Raw genomic sequence first — 19,277 nt, forward strand, 5'->3', positions numbered from 1 at the left:
TATCGAACGGGGAATGGATGAGATGATTGCTAAGGTCCCTTCAGTTCCATGAGTCTATGAAATGTTTATTGCTATTGCTTTTCCTTCACTATCATGACCTTCAGAGCCACCAGCACCCACCTGGAATACGGTCCCTTCACTTTGGTCATGAAGGGCACAAGGTAACTGAGAGCTGGGTCTACCTGCCAGCCTCGTGCACAACCAGGTGAGCCCTGGCACTGGGAAGGGCCGAGGGGAAGGGAGAGAAATGCCAGAGGTTCCCATTCGAATGAGGAGGAGGATGTCCCCCGCCCAAGTAGGTCCCCCAAGGGCTCAGAGGCTGGGAACTGGATTACACGGTGCACCTGGCCTTCCAATGACTTGGGACACCAGGGTCCCAAGCCCCCTGCAGCTGCTTGGCATGTCTGAGGTCAAAATCATCTTTTGAGGAAGTGCCAAGCCAGATTTTATCACTGTGCAAATCAGAAGGTCCAGGCCAATTTGGCCAGGGACCTTTTAAACAAAGCCAGCAGGCAAGCACCCGCTCCCCTTCTCCCCTCTCCCCTCCCACCATGCCCTCCCTCACCCACCCTTGCCCACCCTCCTCCAAGTTCTCCCAAGGAAAACCTGGTTCCCGGGTTGCTCAGCCTGGTGTCAAGCTGCTATCAATAAGGTGACGCTGTTCTCAGTTTGTTGCGATGGTTCTCAGAAGAGATTTCATTTGTGTCAGGATGTGGTAATGTCCTAAACTAATCTTGCTTAGGAAACCCCCCATCCCACCCCCTAAACAAAAACAAAAAACTAACCCTCTAAAGACATAGCCTGCCAACAGCTCTGAGTGCCTCCCCAGGACCTCAGAGCCACATCTGTTTCTGCTCTTCAAATGAAACTGAGCCTTCAGCCGAACCATTGCAATAAACCCCACTGGCTGCTGGCCACTAGACCAGGATCCCTGGGACTGGGTGCTGGGGGAGAAAAGACTAGGGGCAGAGAGGGGTGGCTGGCCAGGTAAGAAGAGGGGCTGGAACTGGAAGGGCAGCCAGCTAAGGGGGCAATCAGGAGAGGCAGGAGATTAGAAAAAGCAGCTTTTACAAAAATCAAAAACCAAAACCACTAAAGATGCATAAAGTGCCCCTTGCACTTCCGTGTCTCTTCTTGCAAATGGAAGGGGTGCTGCTAGGGGGCTGCTCCAGCACCGGTGTAAGACTCGAGTCGTTGACTCCACATCTGGGGAGAGGAGGGAAAGTCGTCAGAGACAGGGGTACTCCACAGGCTCCTTCAGGAAACCTCGGCATGCCCCATTCAACTTGGGAATCCCCCTGGGCCTTCCCAGGGGCGCTATTTCCCCCCAGGAAGTGGAGCTCCTGGAGGCAGTTGAGGGCAGGGTAGACAGGAGGTAGGGCAGGTTTCACACTGACACCCAGGCCTAAAGCCCTGCGGTGGGGAGCCTAGGGGTGGGGTTGGCTCAGGTTCTTCACTCTGCTGCCACCAGAGCTAACCTCTGATCCAGGTAAAACTTCATCAGAGAGGGGGGCCCACACTTAAACGAAGTCTGATGACCGTGGGGAATTCAGCATGTAAGGATTGGAAATTCCAGCCCCCATTTCCCTTTTTAAGGTTAAGAGATGCTGAACTATGTGTTTTCTGTGTAAAAGGGAGTGGAGGGTCCTTACTGCACAGCCCTTCCATCGGACTCATGCGAGAGCCTGGGAAGTACCGCTAAGTGGAAATGTGAAAAGCGGCAGCTCTTTCTAGGAGTGCTGGTCCTGGACCTGGGGCAGGGCTGCAGCTGATCCCAGGCTCCATTCGCGAGCAAGAGGCTGGAAGCTCTTCTATGGATAGACCCTCCCATCACTCCCACCTGGGCCCCACTCACTTGGATGGGCTGCAGGCTTTACCAGTGCGGGGGCACATAGCTGTACGCAGGGGTTCCTTGGGCCCTGTATGTTGGCATGGAGACAGGGTGTGCCCCAATCGCGGTGTGCTGGGGTGTAGTCAGCAGGGTACCTGAGCATCCAGACAGAGAAATGTAGTAGGGTCCCTGCCTACCTGATGGCCTACTGTCATCCTTCCACTCCACCAGCTCCATGCCCTCCTGCTTGAGGGCCAGAACCCACCACTCCTCTTTTCTTGATTGGCTCTCATAGTTGCAAAGATCACATTGAGTGGTGGCCATTGTTGGTTTGTGTCCTTTCCCCACTAACCTGGTCTCTTTGAGGACAGCACTCTGGCCCCCAGAGCCTGAACCAGGACGACACTGAGCCAACAGTTAACAGCTTGCTGACCTGATCTGGGGATGGAGCAGTCTTTACAACCAGCCCACACTGGAGACAGGCACACCCCAAAGGCCACCTGCTCCTTCCCTGGAACTCCCTTCTCACTATGACCCAGCTGGCTCTTCGCCCCTTGAGTCTCTAAAGGTATTCACTGATTACCCTTGTCTGCCCTGCTCTTCGTCTGAATCTCTAACAGCTATTTCCCCAAGGGCCAACATATCAAGACTTCCCTAAATCTGTGTCCCTCTCCACCCTCCACTGGCAAGGGTCATCCTGGCTCCTCCTCTCCTTCCCTTACAGTGGCTGACTGGCCAGGTCCTCAAGATCCTCCCTGTTTCATAGGCTTCCTTTCTGGGTTTCCTGCTCCTCCAGGGTCCTAGTGTCCCCCCCTCTCCTCTAAACTATGCTCATTTGATTCTGGTCCAGCCTGCAGCCAGAGAGAATGTTCCATACAAACTCATCCCTCCCTTGCTTAAACCCTCTCCCTCCAAAAACTCACTGTGCTCGAGCTGATACCAACTCAGAGTAACCATACAGGGCTGGGGAGAACCGTCCCTGTGTGTTTCCGAGACTGTAACTCTTTACAGGAGTAAAAAGCCCTGTCTTTCTCCTGCAGAGTGACCAGTGGTTTCAAACTTAGGACTTTTGAGATCACACAGTCATTATGCCAGCAGGGTTTCTACCTACCCCCATCCCTAGCTCCCTGCTATCTAATGGCATTCAAGATGCTTCACCATCGTATCTCTGCAGACTGCTCAAGCCACCCCTCCAACACCCTCCCCATATTTTCCAAGGGCCTAGCTCATTTTCATGCTGTGAACCTTCCTCCCCAGGTCCTTTTGCCCCTTCATCTATCGTGAAGCTTCTGTTCACCTGTGAAGTCTATCTCAACAAGCCCTTCTCCAGGAACACTGCCCCCCTCACTCCACCAACAGATTTAGTGGGTCCTTTCTCTGGTCTCCCAGACCCCTTGGCATAGTTTTTTTCATGCTATGTTGGAGCTGATTCTATGGGTTTTCCACGCTGTCTAGGGTGCCAGTAGGAAGAAAATGGCAACCGAAGCAGTCGCCCTCACCTGCTGACATGGCCATGGTGGTACCTGCCACCATGCCCATGGCCACACCATTGGTCCTGGGGGCAGCCACAGGTGCTGGGTAGATGGCAGAGGGAATGCTGTTGGGCTGGACGACTGTGGTGTGGTGGATGACGTGGGGCTGGGCAGCATACACCGGCTGTGTGTAGTAGGCTCCCTGGAGAAAGAGATGAAGGTCACACCGGCTTGTGGAGAGGTGGGATGGGACACGGGAAGGGGAACCTCTGATCTTCCCATATCCTCAGGAGTAGGTGGGAGAAGCCCAGGTCTAGGGACACAGGTCTAGGCTCCAGCTAGTGCTCTGCTTCTGCCTCACGTGACGGTGGATCGTTGGTGCTGGGCATGGCTGCTTTGCTCCTGGGCTGCTGTAGTGACCTGGTGGGACGAGAGCTATGCTGCTTAACCCTGGCTCTAGTAGCGTTAGCTGCTATTTACTGTTCCGTGCTGCTCGGACATGTAAAGAGAGGAGTGATGCTCAATCACCCAGTAAGGTGGTGACTGTATCTGGTGAATCTCAGGGGAAGGTACATACACACATGAGGGTTGTCTTGGTCACATTATTACACTGGTGTAAATGCTTCCATTTGTACACACTGAAAATGTGTCACCAAGGGGACAATATGCTAAGATATCCTTTACTCTTTCCCTGTAGGTGAAAAGATGTGAGTGGAGACACTAATTTAAAGTGACTTTCTACGGCCTGGGTCACAGCTGCTTCCTGCTACCACACTCGACAAGCCTGCTGACCTCGGGGGAAGGTGGGGCGTAGCCTGGGACCCTAGAAATCATCCCAACCCAGGGCTTCTGAAATGGTATTGGTATTAAATCATAACAAGAGCCCCAGAATGGGAATGTGTAACTTCAAAGTCTGGCAGTAATAGTCCAAAGCAGCCTACTATAAATAAGTCTGTTTTTAAAAACTTTGTTGTCTATGATATAGCTGATTTTTGTTTTGTTTAATGACAAGCATTCTCGTCACCACTTCAACTCTATGTAGAATTCTCACTTCAGAAAGCTGTGAGTGTACATTAGTGGTTCGTGTAAGGGAGCGTCAAACAGCTCACTGGAAAATGGACTGGAAAGATAAGGGAATTTCTTGAGGCCACGTCAATCATCCCTGTATCGCAGCCACCTCCTCGGAGCACATGTTCCCTAATTCCGGGGGGCCAGATGGGGACAGGAAGGCACAGAACGACAGCGCGCCCAGTATCATCCAAACACTGGTAGCAGAGACTGTCCTCTGTTCTCCTTCCCACTTGGCTCACCGATCTCTCCATGGAAGGCACATGTGAAGTGGGAGAAACCAAGACATATGGGGTCTCATCCTGATGCAACCAGCAGCTCACTGTGTGACCTCTGACAAGTCACTGCTGTCTTGGGTGTCAGCCTCCCCACTCGTATCACAAAGAGCTGAGCTAGATGATCCCTAGGGCCTCCACCTCTGACATTCTGGGTTCTGTTCATCACACCTCTGGCTGAGGTGGAACAGGAAGTGGGTAGATAGAGAAACAGTGCTTCCTGTCACAGGACTGACAGCGGGGCCAAGCCGTGAGCTCTCGCTCTCTCCTTTCTTCATCCCACTGGTGCCCACCCCACATGGCTGATGGCTCCTCCTCCGGCAGAAGTAGTCCAGGCGCTCACATGTACTTACCTGGGCATACAGATTCTGCTGGGGGTAGGCACTTCTGATTGGATACATGGCCGTCTGATATGGGTTGGGTGACGGGGAGTATGGGGGTGGAGCGGTATTACTCTGGGTTGGTGGGACCTTGTATGGTGTCCCTGCAGTATATCCTGTACCAAGGCAATAAGAAAGACTTCCAATTAGTTGGTAGAACAGCATGGCTGGAAGGCAGTAGGTCCCAATCTTATCCCCAGATATGGATGAGCTGAATCCAGGCTGGAAACACAGATGAAAACAGACAGAGAACAGGGCTCCTCCCAGAAAGCTCCGGCCCCAGAAGCAGCTCCCTTGGGCCGGTGCTCAAGGCATGTGTGTGACTCCAGGCATCTTTTTTTTTCCTTTTCTTTTTTTCTGGGTCTCAAGGCTCGCAGCTATCAAACAACAGGCTGGAGTCAGTTATTTTATAGACTCTCTGGGCTCCAATGGTCCGGGATTCTGAGCTACCTGCGGCAAGACAGGGAAGGGGCGTGATCTTCAACTCATTCATTCTTGCTTTTCTGTCTGCTCACCCAGCACTCCAGGGCATCTTCTACTGCTGTTTCCATCTTTTTCTGGCTTGTTTTCGCTTTCACTCTTTCTCCCTCCCCCATCTCTTTATAGATCTCTCCCTTCCTTTTTGGTCTTTCTTATCACCATCTTCCCCACTAAGTTTTGAAATAAAAAACCTCATACAAAACACCAGCCAGAGGCTTCCAGCTTCTGGGAGGCTGACGCTGAGTAACCCAGCTCCAAGGAACTATACGAGCAACTTATGTTGACGGAATCCTCTGAAGAGGCAGACCTGGGTACGGCTTCAACCCTTGAAAACATCAGCCACACAAGAACAAGACGGTGTCCTGAGAGAATCGTAAAGCAGAAGGATTCGATGGAATCAGAGTGATCAAGTGACTCCAACCATCTCACTTTACACAAGGGGACGCTGGTGTTGCTCAGCGGCAGCCAGCCTTTTAAGGGAATTCTTCCGAAGACTCGAAGGTCTTATTTTGGAATGGAAGGGACAGTGCCAGGGGGTGACCATGGTTATAGAATTCTAAGAAGGTAGTGCTGGGGCTTCCTCTTCTCTGGGGTCCCAGTCCTGGCTGGGTCTAGCTGACAGAGCTCTAAACCTGTCTGGGTCTCAGTTCTTCCATCTATACCATGCTCCCTGGGGACCCTTTGAGTTTTAACATGAAGCTTCCACAAGGTGTTGCTGGAGGCAGAGTGGAAAGGGGACTTCACTGGAAGAGATGCAGGGTTCAGTCCTGGCCCCTCCCTCTGATTTGCTGTGACCACTTCCAAGCCTCTGCACCTTTGTCTCCTGAACTAAAACTCCACGGCAGTTGGGGGAGAGGAGACCTTTGACCCTAGCCCTTAAGCACAGGCCGCCACATGGTCAGAAATCTCTCACATCGCAGTCTGGGCCTGGCAGCCTGCCCTGACAGAGTACTCAGGCAGCTTTGAGAGCTGTCACCAAAGGAAAAGTTGCTTTCAAGGACTAAAATAAGGTGTGGGGGGGTCCTGCCAAAGTGGAGAGCATCTCTTTCCCAGGCTGATGAACAGGGCGTCTCATAATCTTGAACTGCCCGTCTCTGAAAGGGGCACAGCACAGAGCAGCAGTTTGGTGTGGTTTGGAGGGTGCTGATGGCCTGGGTCCAACCCCTTCCCGGCTACTTCAGTTCTGTAGAATCTCTATATAGCAGTCACCTCACCAATAAAATGGGGACATCAATACCTAGTTCAAAAAGTTCCTATGATAAATACATTATGATCTTCATGTGATAAATACTCTAAGATGCCCAAAGCAGTTAGAACCGTGCCTGATATATTATCAGCACTCCAATAAACGTTAGCTACTATCTCTGTGTCCCTGTCTAGAAAGACTGTAAGCTTCTCACCCTTAGGGGTGTATGAGCAGCGGGGGCCTGAAAGACTGGAAAGAGATTAAACTATGAATCTCTTGATCTGGTCTACCTTAGCACACCCATTCCTGGATTCTAAGATGCCCACATGGACCGGTTTAAAAGGCCCTCACTCACTTGATGACTCGCTCGTCTTAACAGGCCAGCCCTCCTGGTGACTTTCCATTCCTTTCTTCAAGAATTTGCTCTGGTATTTTTATCTTCCCTGGAGCAGCCTGTATTACCCCTTCGAAGCCAGAAGGGCACCCATGTTACTAAGTGTTGAGACTAGCCCTCTGAGAAAAGTCAAGACTCTAAGAGATTACAGTCGAACTTGGTCTCCACAGCTAAGAATATCCTTGTCTGAGAATATTTCTCTGTCTTCATATTATAAAATGCGACACAAATATACTCAAAATACAAGCTAGTAGCCAAAATACCCTTGGCAGTCAAAGGGGAGAAGCAGAAGGCAGCCTCGATGCATGGCCAGATGGTTTTAGAGAAGCTGAATTGGCAAAGCACCTGAGATCTTGGAGCTCATTGACACCCAGCACAAACATGACATAGATAACGGGCAGCTGCCACAAGACAGATGACTGCTCACACTAGCCTGGTTCTCCTTCCTCTAACCAAAATGGTTCTCAAGACGTCCATTTGTGCCAGACAGTCCATGAGGCTGGGGAGACTGTGTTAGGCCCTCACCCTGCACCTGACTCAGCTCGATTCCTCAACGGGATTAGAGTCTATCCAGGGTATTCTAACACTGGCATCATAAGTCTCTCAGTAGCTCAGAAACACATTAAGGAGAAATTGCAGAGAACATCTTACAACTAGAAGGTGGGCCTGTGTGTAACCTTGGAGACCACTGGAAATTCCCCGAGAGTTGGAGCCTGAGCTACCTTGGGTGTCACAAAGCCCAGTGTTTATTGCTTTGTGTGTCTAAGTAAAAGCAGCTCTTAGGCTTGACCCAAAATAACAACAAAAACCGGTGGATTCTGTGCAAATGCACTTAGATTCGGCTCACTCACTAGAGGTTTGGCTATCTTAATGGGAATTCTACCTAAATCTGAAGGTCACAGAGTTAGGACTTTCTAATGTTGTCCCTGAAAGACAACCCGCTCTGTTTCTGATGAAGAACCTGGAGCCCAGAGAAGTAACGACTTTCCCCAAATGGCCAGATCAGTACAGAGCTGGGCCTAAGACACCGTCGCTGACCACGTCCTCGGGGAGCTCCTTTTGGAGTGGCACCTTTCTGTAGTCCATTCCCAGGCATGTGGGTTCACATCTCACTAACCACAGTACCCTAAGAGAAAAACCATTTGATCACCAGCTGTCCCAGCTCCGTCTTGTGAAATCAGCTTTGTTTATGATGTCCTGTTCTTTCTCTCAGGTTCCAAACCGTAATTCTAGGCTCCATCAAACAGGATGATAAAGAGAATGCGTACATTGACTAGATAAAACCCACCGAGCCCTCCTCAATCGTTTGGCACTATCATAAATCCTTTGTTGTATAGCCCCTGCCGCCTTCAGAGACATTGATCCTCACATCAAGGATACCTTTTAGACTAATCGGTTTATTGATCATCAGATTTATATGTCTGGGTAAAGCTTTATGTCTGAAATTTGCCTTGACCCCTAAGTCTCCTTCTTGGTAGCTGAATTAAGAGAGTACTAAAGAAGTAGGAGGGAGAATTAAATACAAACAGGCTTAGCAAGTGTGAGACTAACTGATTTTTCCCGTGTCCTGAATTTTCTGTGGAGCTAGAAATCATAAAATCCGAGTGCTGGGAAGGCCCATGCTGAGTGCGGCAGGGCCAGTCAATTCTCTATTAAGAAATGGGAACGGTCCACACATTGCATCCTTAAATGTCCTTTTAAGGGACTATGATGGCCTATCTAGGAGAGGAATAACAAGACAGGCTATTGAATAATTCAATTCAAGGAGATTCCAATAGTGTACAAGGCAAAGTCTTTTAATACTCAGACTTTCTAACTGTGGAAAGGGCGGCTGCCAGCAAAGGATAATCAGCTGGCTACTTGTCAAGGTGGTCAGTTACTTGTTTAAGGTCCCTGCCAAGGTGGAAGATGTTGGGTACATAGCACGAAGGCCACAGAATCAGGAGTCAATTGCTAGAGAGCACCCTCTCATTGTACAGCTGGGGAAACTAAGGTGCAGAGCATGGGCATGAATGATCCAGGGTTACACAGAACCACTTCTAGAATCCAACTCTCTGGGCTTCCATTGCAGGCCTCCTTCTGCTACGTGACAGTGATGCATGGGGTTTTCAACAGCTGGTTTTGGGGAAGTAGATCACCAGGCAAGTTTTCATCTGGAAGCTCTGCTGAACCCCATTCAACCTCAGAGCAACGCATAAGCCTCTGCTGACAGAGGGGTGGTGACTGTGCTTGGGACACTGGCCAGGAACTGACACCCCCCACCCGCACCCCCCAATATCTCCTGCATGGAAGGTGAGAATTCAACCACTGAGCCACCACTGCCCCCTAGAGGACAGCGGTCACGCTGGTGGTGGTAGGTGCTGCTGGGTGAGTTCCGTCTGACTCAGACTGAAACACTGCCCAGGCCTGGGCCACCCTCACAATTGTTGTGTGAGCCCACTGCTGCAGCCACCGTGTCAGTCTAGCTTGTCAAGGGTCTTCATCTTCTCCTCCACCCTTCTATTTCACTAAGTGTGACGTCCTGCTCCAGGGACTGGTCTCTCTCCTGACAGCATGTCCAAAGTATGTGAGACAAAGTCTACCCATCCTGGCTTCTAAATAGCACTCTGGTTGTACTCCATCCGACACAGATTTATTTGTTCTTTTGGCAGTCCATGGTATTTTCAATATTCTACTCCAGCACCATAATAGTGCTGTAGGTGTGTGTGTCTGTGCCATTTGCATACATAATCTCACACATGTTCAGTCAGTTCCACCTGGGGCATCTGGAAAAACTCTACTGCTACTATATCTCTCTTAAAGAGTCTAAATTAATCTCATGAAAGAAGTCAGTAATAGCTCTCTGGCTCGGGACTAGTTTGCGGCAAGATGGCCAAACGCACCAAGAAGGTCGGGATCGTGGGCAAATATGGGACCCGTTACGGCGCCTCCCTCAGGAAAATGGTGAAGAAAATTGAAATCAGCCAACATGCCAAGTACACTTGCTCCTTCTGTGGCAAAACCAAGATGAAGAGACGTGCCGTGGGCATCTGGCACTGTGGTTCCTGCATGAAGACAGTTGCCGGTGGGGCCTGGACCTACAATACCACCTCTGCTGTCACAGTAAAGTCTGCCATCAGAAGACTGAAGGAATTGAAAGACCAGTAGAAGCTCCACTATCTGAAACCTCTCTGGCCTGTAATAAATGGGTTAATTTATGTTTAAAAAAAAAAAGAAGTCAGTAATAGACCCAACTTTGATGAATATCTTTATCCAGTTGGGTTGAATTGGGCATATTATTCTTCTGGGCCCAGCTATCAAGCTAGAGGGAAATCTACCCAAATCACACAACTTAGAATGACTATAGGTTCAATGAGAGGGTGGATGTGAGAGCACATTCTCCAAAAGATGAGTTATACTATATAAATACAACTTGATGTTGGCATTTAGGGGAAATAACTATGGAGAAAGTGACAGTGATATTTGAAAGAAAGGAAAGAATATTACACATTTTTCTAATCTATTTACTTTTTAGGTTACTAATTTGCTGAACCAAAGATGATCCTGCTTCATGTTTCTACAACATCCCTCTGAGGGTTTGTCCAGCCTCCGCAGACACAAGAGGCAGGTGTGCCTTGGAGCCCGCTGCGGTCATTACTTCACTAAGAGCTCCGACAAGATACAACCTTCTTTATATGGAGTCAAACTCGATTTCCACACAATGGTTCTAATTTACTCCGTGAAGTCATCGTTGCAGTCAAGGGGCAGGCAGCTCTGACCAATCTGACTGGGTAGGGTTCCCCCTGTGGACTCCATGCATACCTTGCTCCCACAGGTGGCTTCCACTAAAGCAGTGCTTCTCACCCAATGGGCAGTCTGCCCTTTAGGGGGACATTCAGCAATGTTGAGAGATATTTTTCATTTTCCCCACAGGGGTTTGTTACTCTTATCTCATGAGTAGTGGTCAGGAATGTTGGTAATCCTACAATGCAGAGGACACTTCTGACAGCAAAGTTATTTGGTTCAGAATATCAGAAGTGTTGAGGTTTAAATCCATGCTCTAAGGAGAAGAGCCTGCTTCAGCCAAGGGCCGTAGTAACAGCCTCTAACCAAACTTATCAGCCAGATGAATACTTCTCCCTCCTTCATGGCTTGTGTCTCCCAAATACTGGTTGCATGATCAAAGAAAATAACCTTTCCTGAATGCACTGGTAACTTTTTTGTTAAACGTTTCTAATAAATGCCATTTTTTAAAAGTTCCCTTTCCTTCCTTCCCAAGAAACAAATCAGTCCCAACCGAGTGGAACGAGGAAAGGAGAGACAGGCCGTATTTACTGAAAGCTGCAGAGGATGCTTGGTAAGTTCGGTTCTCGGTCCCGGTGTCCACTGGGAGGTGGAAGGTGCCTTCAGTGCCACAGGAAGACGAATTCTGTGGCCAGGCCTGTTTCATCAGCAGAGTTGCTTAAGGGAAAACATAAGAACAACATTAGGCAGATAAGCAGTGGGCACCACCAAACACACACACAAAGCAAGGGTCTCGTCTGAACGAAAACATATAACCCAAGCGCCCCTGTGCAGACACACAGTATGGTTCAGCCTTTCTGAGATGGGAGGGGGGAAGAGGAATACTGAAGTGAGCGCCTAAGTAATTTGAAGCCAGAGAAACGAGTCTATACTAAGAAAGTGAGGATTTTCTATTACCGAAACCACGAAATGTCTACAAATACTCCCTGACATTTTGGCCTAAGGCTATGGGCTATTCCTCAGCAGCGTCCTCATTCACCTGTAGCAACTTGGGACCCGGGGACTTTATACTGGGCTACATCAACCAAGCCCTCTTTTTCATGTCAGAAATCTTATGTGGACATGTGTTTAAGTTGCTTTCAAAGAAAAACCCCAAAATAATGACATTACATGAACCTTGATGGATTACTATTTCTTAAAGTGTCTGGACAGTGGTCCTGGCAGCTTAAAAGGCACAGAGGTATGAAACCTAAGTGTCCAGTGAGGCACTGTTGGAAAACTTTTTCTCCAATGCACCTAGCTGTGGCCAGATAAAAGATACTCATGCATCCCCTTAAGCATCTCCTGGGCAGCTCCATGTGAGCGATCTTCTCATGAGATACACTGGACCCGTTAGGGTTTAGAAAACTAAATGCCAAACTTGTAGAGTCGAGCTGAGGTCCACCTTGGGCTCTGCAGAGACATCCCAGGCTGATTCAGGGCTCAGCTTGAGAGATTTAAGGATGAGTGACTAAATAACTTACCTTCATGGTATCCTGAGGGAAAGGAGAGAAGAAGCAGGGTTGTAAAGGAAGGGTGCTTAACTTATTAGACATTTCCCTTGCTATACTTTTAAACTCTACAGGAGAAAACATTCTTGATGGACATTTCTACCAATTATAAAAAGAGTGCTTTCGGTTCAAATGAGGTCTTGGGGGTCATGGACGTGGGGTATTAAAGTATCCCAGTAGGAAACAGAATTGCTCTGACAATAGCCAGTTATGCTTGAAATATTTTAACAAGGGGCTAAATTCAGAGAGGGTGGTATGAGGAGAAAGAATGTCCATCCACCCTACCCTCTAATTCCATGAGGACAAGACCGTCCATCTCCAGAGAGATACCATTGGCCTCTCTGCCCATCAGAGGCAACAGACTCTGGGCCCTCAGTTGTGGAGGGGCTGGGGCTGGAGAAAGAAGTCAAGAACTGAGCTATTTTTCCTGGACCAAGGCTAGCTGTCCAGCTATTCTGGGCTGACCCTGTGCTTGCATGAATGTGAATGGCCCGCAAGACACACAGCTGGAACAGAGAAACGAGAAGGCACTCATGGGCAGGCAAGTGACACTAAAAAAGAATTCTGGCTGTGGAAACGGAGCCCCAGAAGAACTACCATGCAGAGTCCAGGGCCTCGGCATCAAGGCACAGCTCTGGAGGCAACGCAGGAGGCAATGCAGGAGGCAAGGAGTCTATTGTAAACATTTCTGGGGCTTCTTTCCCCCACAGGTAAAATTCACAAAGGATCCAGTCATCGTTGGAAAAACTTATCAAGACGTCTACAAGACGTTTAGAAACTGCCATTGCAAAGGCTGGAAAGCTCCTAGCCACCCCAAACAACTCCTTAAAAAATAAACCATGTACTTTTGAAAAGTTAGACTGAGTAAGCCCATGCCTTCAAGATTCCAAAGGAGAGGCAGGAAAACGGAACTTGGCTATAGGAAATCTTAAAATTTTGGAGGTCCCCACCCATTCCAATTCCTCTCTTCCTAAATGGTACACATTTTACCATAATTTTAATCATAAGCACACACAAAAAAAGTCTAACAGCCTGAAGGACTGCGTGACAAAGTAAATAAATAAAAACTACCAAAGCATGACTGAGGTCTACGCTGCACTCAGCATTGAGGGGAGCTCCAGAGTGAACAAGAACACATGTGGGTCACAGTCACTGCACACAGGTCCTTATGGCCTAGCTGGGGATGCAACAAAGCCACACGCCAACCAGGGAGTGAACAAGACAGCATTATACATAACAGAATGCCCCAAGTCAGCCAGGAAAGAGGCAAGTTCAACTGTGTCTTGATTATGCTTTTCCCAACTGATTAAGTGAACAAACAATGTGTTTCTGATTGAAGGGGTGATTTGTTTTCTGGTTTCATTCTAAAGACAAGATGGAGGTAGGGGAGTCCACCGTGTGCTTCACACTGTGAGTAGATGGAGTAACTCAGATAACGGGATAAATAGGGAGATGAGAAACAAGTATCTGTCAACTTGAGCTCCTATTAGTTGAACCACGTGATCCCCTCCATGTGCAATTAGTTCTACAGTAACCCATTCTGGTGGTGGCAGCAATTCGGAGATCAGCTGAGGGTGAAGACAATGCCCAGAAAGCTTTCAGCGGCATAGAGGTGAATAGAGGAGGCTTGCTCTGTGGTGCCATGATAGGTACCATTCGGAGAAACCACTCCGAGAAACGTTTCGTAGTTTGAACTGGATAGTGGTTAATATAAGCGTGTGCATATGTGCATACATATGAAAAACATTAAGCTATACAGTTAAGATGAATGCACTGCTATGTGCTTTAGTGTTACCCCCCAATTAACAAAGAGGGACGAAGAGTGACAAAGGGGAGAGGGAAGGGGAAGAGCAGGGAAGGGAAGGCACAGAGAAATGAGCCCTGGGCAGTGAAGGACGACATCTTTGTACAGTTCCAGTCACAGCATGCTGCCCCATTGAGGTGCTAGATTGTTCACTTCCCTGGAGACTGGGCCCTCACGCCCTCTGACACTTGAACAATTGTTAAGCACACTTACATGGAGGCGAGGCAGCAAGGGACCATAATCCTGAACAATGAACTGAGTCAGGAAACCTGAATTCTAGCCTGGGCGCTGCCACTTATTAGCTGTGGGACCTTGGGCAAGTCGCTTAACCTTTCCAATGTTCTGTTTTGTTGTCTCATAAATAGCAATAATAAGCACTCCCTGCTTACTTCACTGCACTAACGGGAGGCCAAACCCAAGTGCTGTCTAGGCTTATGGTCTCTCATTGTGGTGTCTATCACTCTTCCATCCCCGTAGTTGCTGACAGCTTTAATTTAAGCTCTTGTCATCGTCTCTTACCTGAACTGCTACTATTTCCTCTCCACTGCTCTGTTCTTAAACCAGGCCCTGAAATCCACCCTGCATGCTGCAATGAGACTAGTATTTCTAAGACCTACATCGAATTGCAGAACTCTTTTAAGACTTCCCATGGTTCTCTACTGCTTACAGGCTGAAGCTGGAACAGCTTGAAAAATATTCAGTCCTCCACCCCCCACCCCAGATCTAGTCCCAGTGAGCTCTCTAGCGTTTCTCCCATGTACTTTTCTCCAACCCTACACCAGAGCTACACACACTGGTGTTCGCTCCAAGCCAAGAAGCTTCCCATCTCTGATGCTGCTTGCTCTTCCTGGTGCATATTTTCCCAGCCTCTATCTGGTAACTGTTTATTAAACCATCACTTGTGAGCAGAATACTGTATTCTACCCTGAAGTCTTTTCTTCCCCACAGCCCCCTCATATACCCCACATGCTGACTAACCCAATCCCTGTCATCCTTACATGTTGTGCTTGCTGACCCATCTGTCTGCCCCTCAACTGTGTGTTCCCTGAGAACAGGCACCTCATCCTACTGGTCTTTGTGTCTTCAAAGGTTAGCTTACAGCCTGCACAGAACACATTGTGAAGCGCTCCACATACACTCTTTATAGATTTCTACTCCAGATGCTTGACTGACAGGACGAGGAAGCGTGAGAGCGTCTCACACTCTCTATGGAGTCTTCTGTCCAAGTTCATACAGCCTATGGTCAACAAAAAAATGACTCCCCATAAATGGTAAGAGAAACAAGTCTGTGACTAGTAGAAATACAATAATACAATTATAAGAGAGTAGAATATTAGCAATTAAAGGAAACTCAGAGATAATCTGGAATAAAAGGCTTTATTTTATAAACTATCACCTGGAGAGAGTAGCAAATTGCCCAAGGTCACACAGCCCATGGCAGTGGCAAGGCGAAATTTCACAGCTCATCTCCTGGAAGATGTGCCACACACAAATTCAGTTCCAACATTCAAATGATTCAAGGTTAAAAGTGGAGGGTGGGTGCAGAGATTTTATGAAAGCATTGCCGTGAACAGCCCAGGTGAGGGTGGTGAGGGTGGCAAGTCCCTCCCATGGTCCCTTCCTGTCTATGACAAAAAGAGCCTAGTCAAGTTATGCTGCTGGGACCCTCACAGGTGCCTAGAAGTTCCTGTGGTGCCTTGGGCCTGGAGTCCACACTGCCCAGAGTACCCAGCTCCGGTCTCTGGCTCATTAGCACACTTGGCTCCCACCTCTCACCATCCAGGAAAATGCCCTGAAAATGAGTCCAGAGCTCAAGATTGAGGATAAAGAGAATAAATTATACCTAAAGTGAACCAGGTCTTCAAACGTGCCAGGTTGCCAATGGAGAGTAAACAGCTGATCCCCAGGCAGATAGTTTTGTTGTTAATTTGTTTGGTTCATTTTGTTCATACAGGCATAACCAAGGTAACTTCTCTATTGGGGCTCACAAGGCCAAGAGAGGAGGCTCATACTGGCCCAGGAATTTTTGCTCCTTCATTTTAATTCAGCAACCAGCTTGGGATGAAGATTTCTGACCTATGTCAGACCGAGACCCCGGAGGTGAGGAGGGGAAGAGACGCCTTTTAGTGCCATGATCCTGTACTGCTGCTGGGGGGAGGGTTCATGTGTGTCTCCAACCCATGATTCTGCACCATCAGACATGTTCCTGCATGCTTCAGGAACTGCTGCTGAGCCACCTGGGGGAGCCCAAGCCTAAGGGGTAGGGCTGAGGGAGGGGAGGGGAGGAGAGGGAGTCTATCACTGTAACGAGATAACACATTCATAGGCCATAATATAGAGGAGGAAAAATAGCTCTCCTACCATAAGCTGAATGCAGGAACTGAAACTCTGTTGGATAGAAATGTAGTTGAAGTTACCACTAGGATTTGTGGACAGATGTACACATTGCAGTTACACAAACAGACTGTTTCCCCAGGCTACACAAGAAACAGGGACTTTAGTGGTAAAAAGTGCCTCTACCCTGGAGAAGGGGGTCAGACTTGCCATCCAGGAAAGCTCGCTTGCTGAGAAGAGGCACCTCCTTGCATGTCACCCTGCAGGTGACCCAGAAGCTACCTGACTGTGGACAAGTGCAAGCTCCTCGTCTTGGCTTGTCCATGTGTTTAATTGCCTCAAGTACAACAATAGGGACTCCACAGTTGACAGCAACTGAGGGGCAAAATTGCCATTTCGGGCTCTGAAGAGTAAAGGCCCAGAGAAGTGGGCCCAATGTCAAGGCATCTCACTCTCTGGGCCTCCTGGAAATGTACAGGGCTGGCAAGGGGCCACATGCTATGGGGTCAGAGAGACTGGGTTTGAATGCTTGCTCAACTGATTTTTAGCTGTAAAATCCTGGACAAGTTATTTAACCCCGCTGAGTAAAATTGAAGGCAAGAAGCTGTAGCTCACAAGACGGAGGTAAAAATTATATAATGTTTGTGACGTGCCTGGAACATGGCAGGTGTGCAGAAAATACAAAATTTTTTCTCTTGCCCTTCCCTTGGTTCAGAATATGCAAAGTAGGAGTAATGTATTCATTTAAATGATAATGTTTCATAAACTGATTTCTTATGAGGAGGTACTATGCTGTCACCTATTTCGTTTTCCTTTTCAAGTGAGAATGCTTTCAGTATGACACCCCTCTTGTTTTCCAGATTCTGAAACCCAGTCTCAGTGGGCTCCTGCCTCCTGTGGGGTCAAATGGTTCTTAAATAAGATAGAACTGCTGGAGGGGCGTGGGGCCTCCAAGTGCCACAATGCTTTCAGAACCAACGAAAGTAGAACACTTCCCTGCATCCTGGACAGATGACATCTTAGGGTACTCAGTGCTACTAAAAATAGCTCTCTCTGAAGCAAATGCTTGGTCTCCTTGAAGCAGCAAAGAGAAACTTAAACCTGCCGGCCTGGTCCTTTGCAGACTTCAGCTGCAGGCTTCTCCCTGCATTACAAATGGGCTCGCTCGGGCAGGCAGCTGAGAGAAAGCTACACTGTCCTCTTTGACCTTGAACCAACTCTTCCCTCCTAGGATGAGCTTCCCCACTGCAGTCAGGAGACCCAGTTAATGAGGTAAACCAGCATCTGAACACACAAACCAGGCGCGCTGCATATATGCATGCAGGTTTAACTCAATAGAGAAAGGTTACACCAAAATCAGTGTAAGGCATTTGGTCATAGCTAAAAAGTATGTTGACATTCCAAAACATGAAAGGGAGGAAAGCCAAGTTAAATGAGAGCTGGTTTTGTTTTACAATGAAAGTTTAACCAAGACTGTATACATTCAAGGTGCTTTTGATCCCTTTATTCTTCACAGACTTGGGCTCCTCCTGCAATGCATTCCCTTCCCTCACTAGCCTGCTGCTCTAGTGTAACACTTCCATCTCCATCTGGTCAAACTGCTTCACTAGGATGCTGTGCTCTAATAGAACACGAGGGCTCAGGAGCAGAGTACCTGGGTTTGGACCTTTGGGCAGTTACTAACTTCTCCAAATTTTAGTTTTTCCACCTGGAAAATGGGAATAACAGTGGGACTAACGTCAAGGGTTTGTAGTAATACAAAACAAGTTAATAGCTAAAAGGAGCTTAAAATAGTGCCTGGAACACAGGAAGCATTTGGTAAATAATTAGCTTTTTATTTCCTTCCACTGCATCTTTTTAGTCAAACTCCCAAGCTAAAACAATCCACAATCTAGTACTAGGGATTCAACTTATGGCTCCACCCTCTGCAGGGCTCCAATGGTACAGTTACAGGAAATGTCGTCTCTGGGTAACAGTTCCTCTCCTGCTACTTCCCCTCTCCTGAAGAACCATCTATTTACCCCTGCTCATCTCTGTCTCAGCAAATCATTATCACTGGACAAAATCTCTCCACTTCCCACCAAGCAATTCACCCTAAGAACATCCATTTGTGACCCCTCCTTTAGTCTCAGAGGAAGAGCTAGTCTCCTCCCGTCAGCACCCCACTTCCACCTATCATTTGGCTCTCCCAAATAATGAAAAGAAATGAGACTGGATTTGCCACCTCTGCCTCTTTGGGGGCCTGACTTCACCTGTCACCCCTTCTTGTGCATCTCTGACCTATGCACTTGCTCCTTCCTACCCATACTTACGTAGCTAAAAATAGACCCTCCTTCAGCCCTCTTGCTCTCCTTCCCCTTGCAGCCAAGCTCTGTGCCATATTCAGCTGTTTATCTGCTAAATCTACTTCTTCATGGTGGTCTGGTTTCCAGCCTCGACATTTCAAGTTCCCTGAGGTCCCTGGTGGCCTCCTGACTGAACATAAAGATAATGAGGCTTTTCCACTCCTGATCTTCTTTGACCTTGTGCAACAATTTCCCTCATTTTGTTTTAGACTCTAGAGCAGTGGTCCTCAATCTCCCTACTGCCGTGACCCTTTCATACAGTTCCTCATGTTGTGGTAACCCTCCCAATCAAAACATTATTTTCGCTGCTACTTCATCACTGTAATTTTGCTACTGTTATGAATCGGGTGAGCCCTGGGAAAGGACCGTTCGACCCCCAAAGGGGTCGCAACCCAGAGGTTGAGAACCGCTGCTCTAGAGTTTATAAAGTTAATT

The 19,277-nt window shown here is 48.2% G+C and overlaps 2 protein-coding genes across 3 annotated transcripts in view; one reads left to right on the top strand and one right to left on the bottom strand.

Moving 5' to 3' along the window:
* Positions 1–901: 901 nt before the first annotated feature.
* The window catches only part of FAM168A (family with sequence similarity 168 member A), a 190,438-nt gene continuing 172,062 nt past the window's right edge, over positions 902–19,277 (bottom strand). The window contains exons 4-9 of one of the 2 annotated variants that reach the window (XM_075546245.1): positions 16,525–16,551; positions 11,401–11,526; positions 5,000–5,142; positions 3,331–3,505; positions 1,856–1,986; positions 902–1,206 (exon numbers count right to left, since the gene is read on the bottom strand). In XM_075546245.1, coding sequence (XP_075402360.1) covers positions 1,874–1,986; positions 3,331–3,505; positions 5,000–5,142; positions 11,401–11,526; positions 16,525–16,551 — 584 coding nt within the window. In that variant the 3' untranslated portion in view covers positions 902–1,206; positions 1,856–1,873. The remainder of the gene's footprint in view (positions 1,207–1,855; positions 1,987–3,330; positions 3,506–4,999; positions 5,143–11,400; positions 11,527–16,524; positions 16,552–19,277) is intronic. The other variant, XM_075546247.1, reaches the window with a different exon arrangement.
* LOC142444895 (large ribosomal subunit protein eL43) lies at positions 9,931–10,296 on the top strand. The gene has a single exon (XM_075546248.1). The coding sequence runs from the start codon at positions 9,955–9,957 to the stop codon at positions 10,231–10,233; it is 279 nt and encodes a 92-aa protein (XP_075402363.1). The 5' UTR covers positions 9,931–9,954; the 3' UTR covers positions 10,234–10,296.

The sequence above is a fragment of the Tenrec ecaudatus genome, chromosome 4 (assembly GCF_050624435.1).
Source record: "Tenrec ecaudatus isolate mTenEca1 chromosome 4, mTenEca1.hap1, whole genome shotgun sequence".
Taxonomy (NCBI): Eukaryota; Metazoa; Chordata; class Mammalia; order Afrosoricida; family Tenrecidae; genus Tenrec; species Tenrec ecaudatus.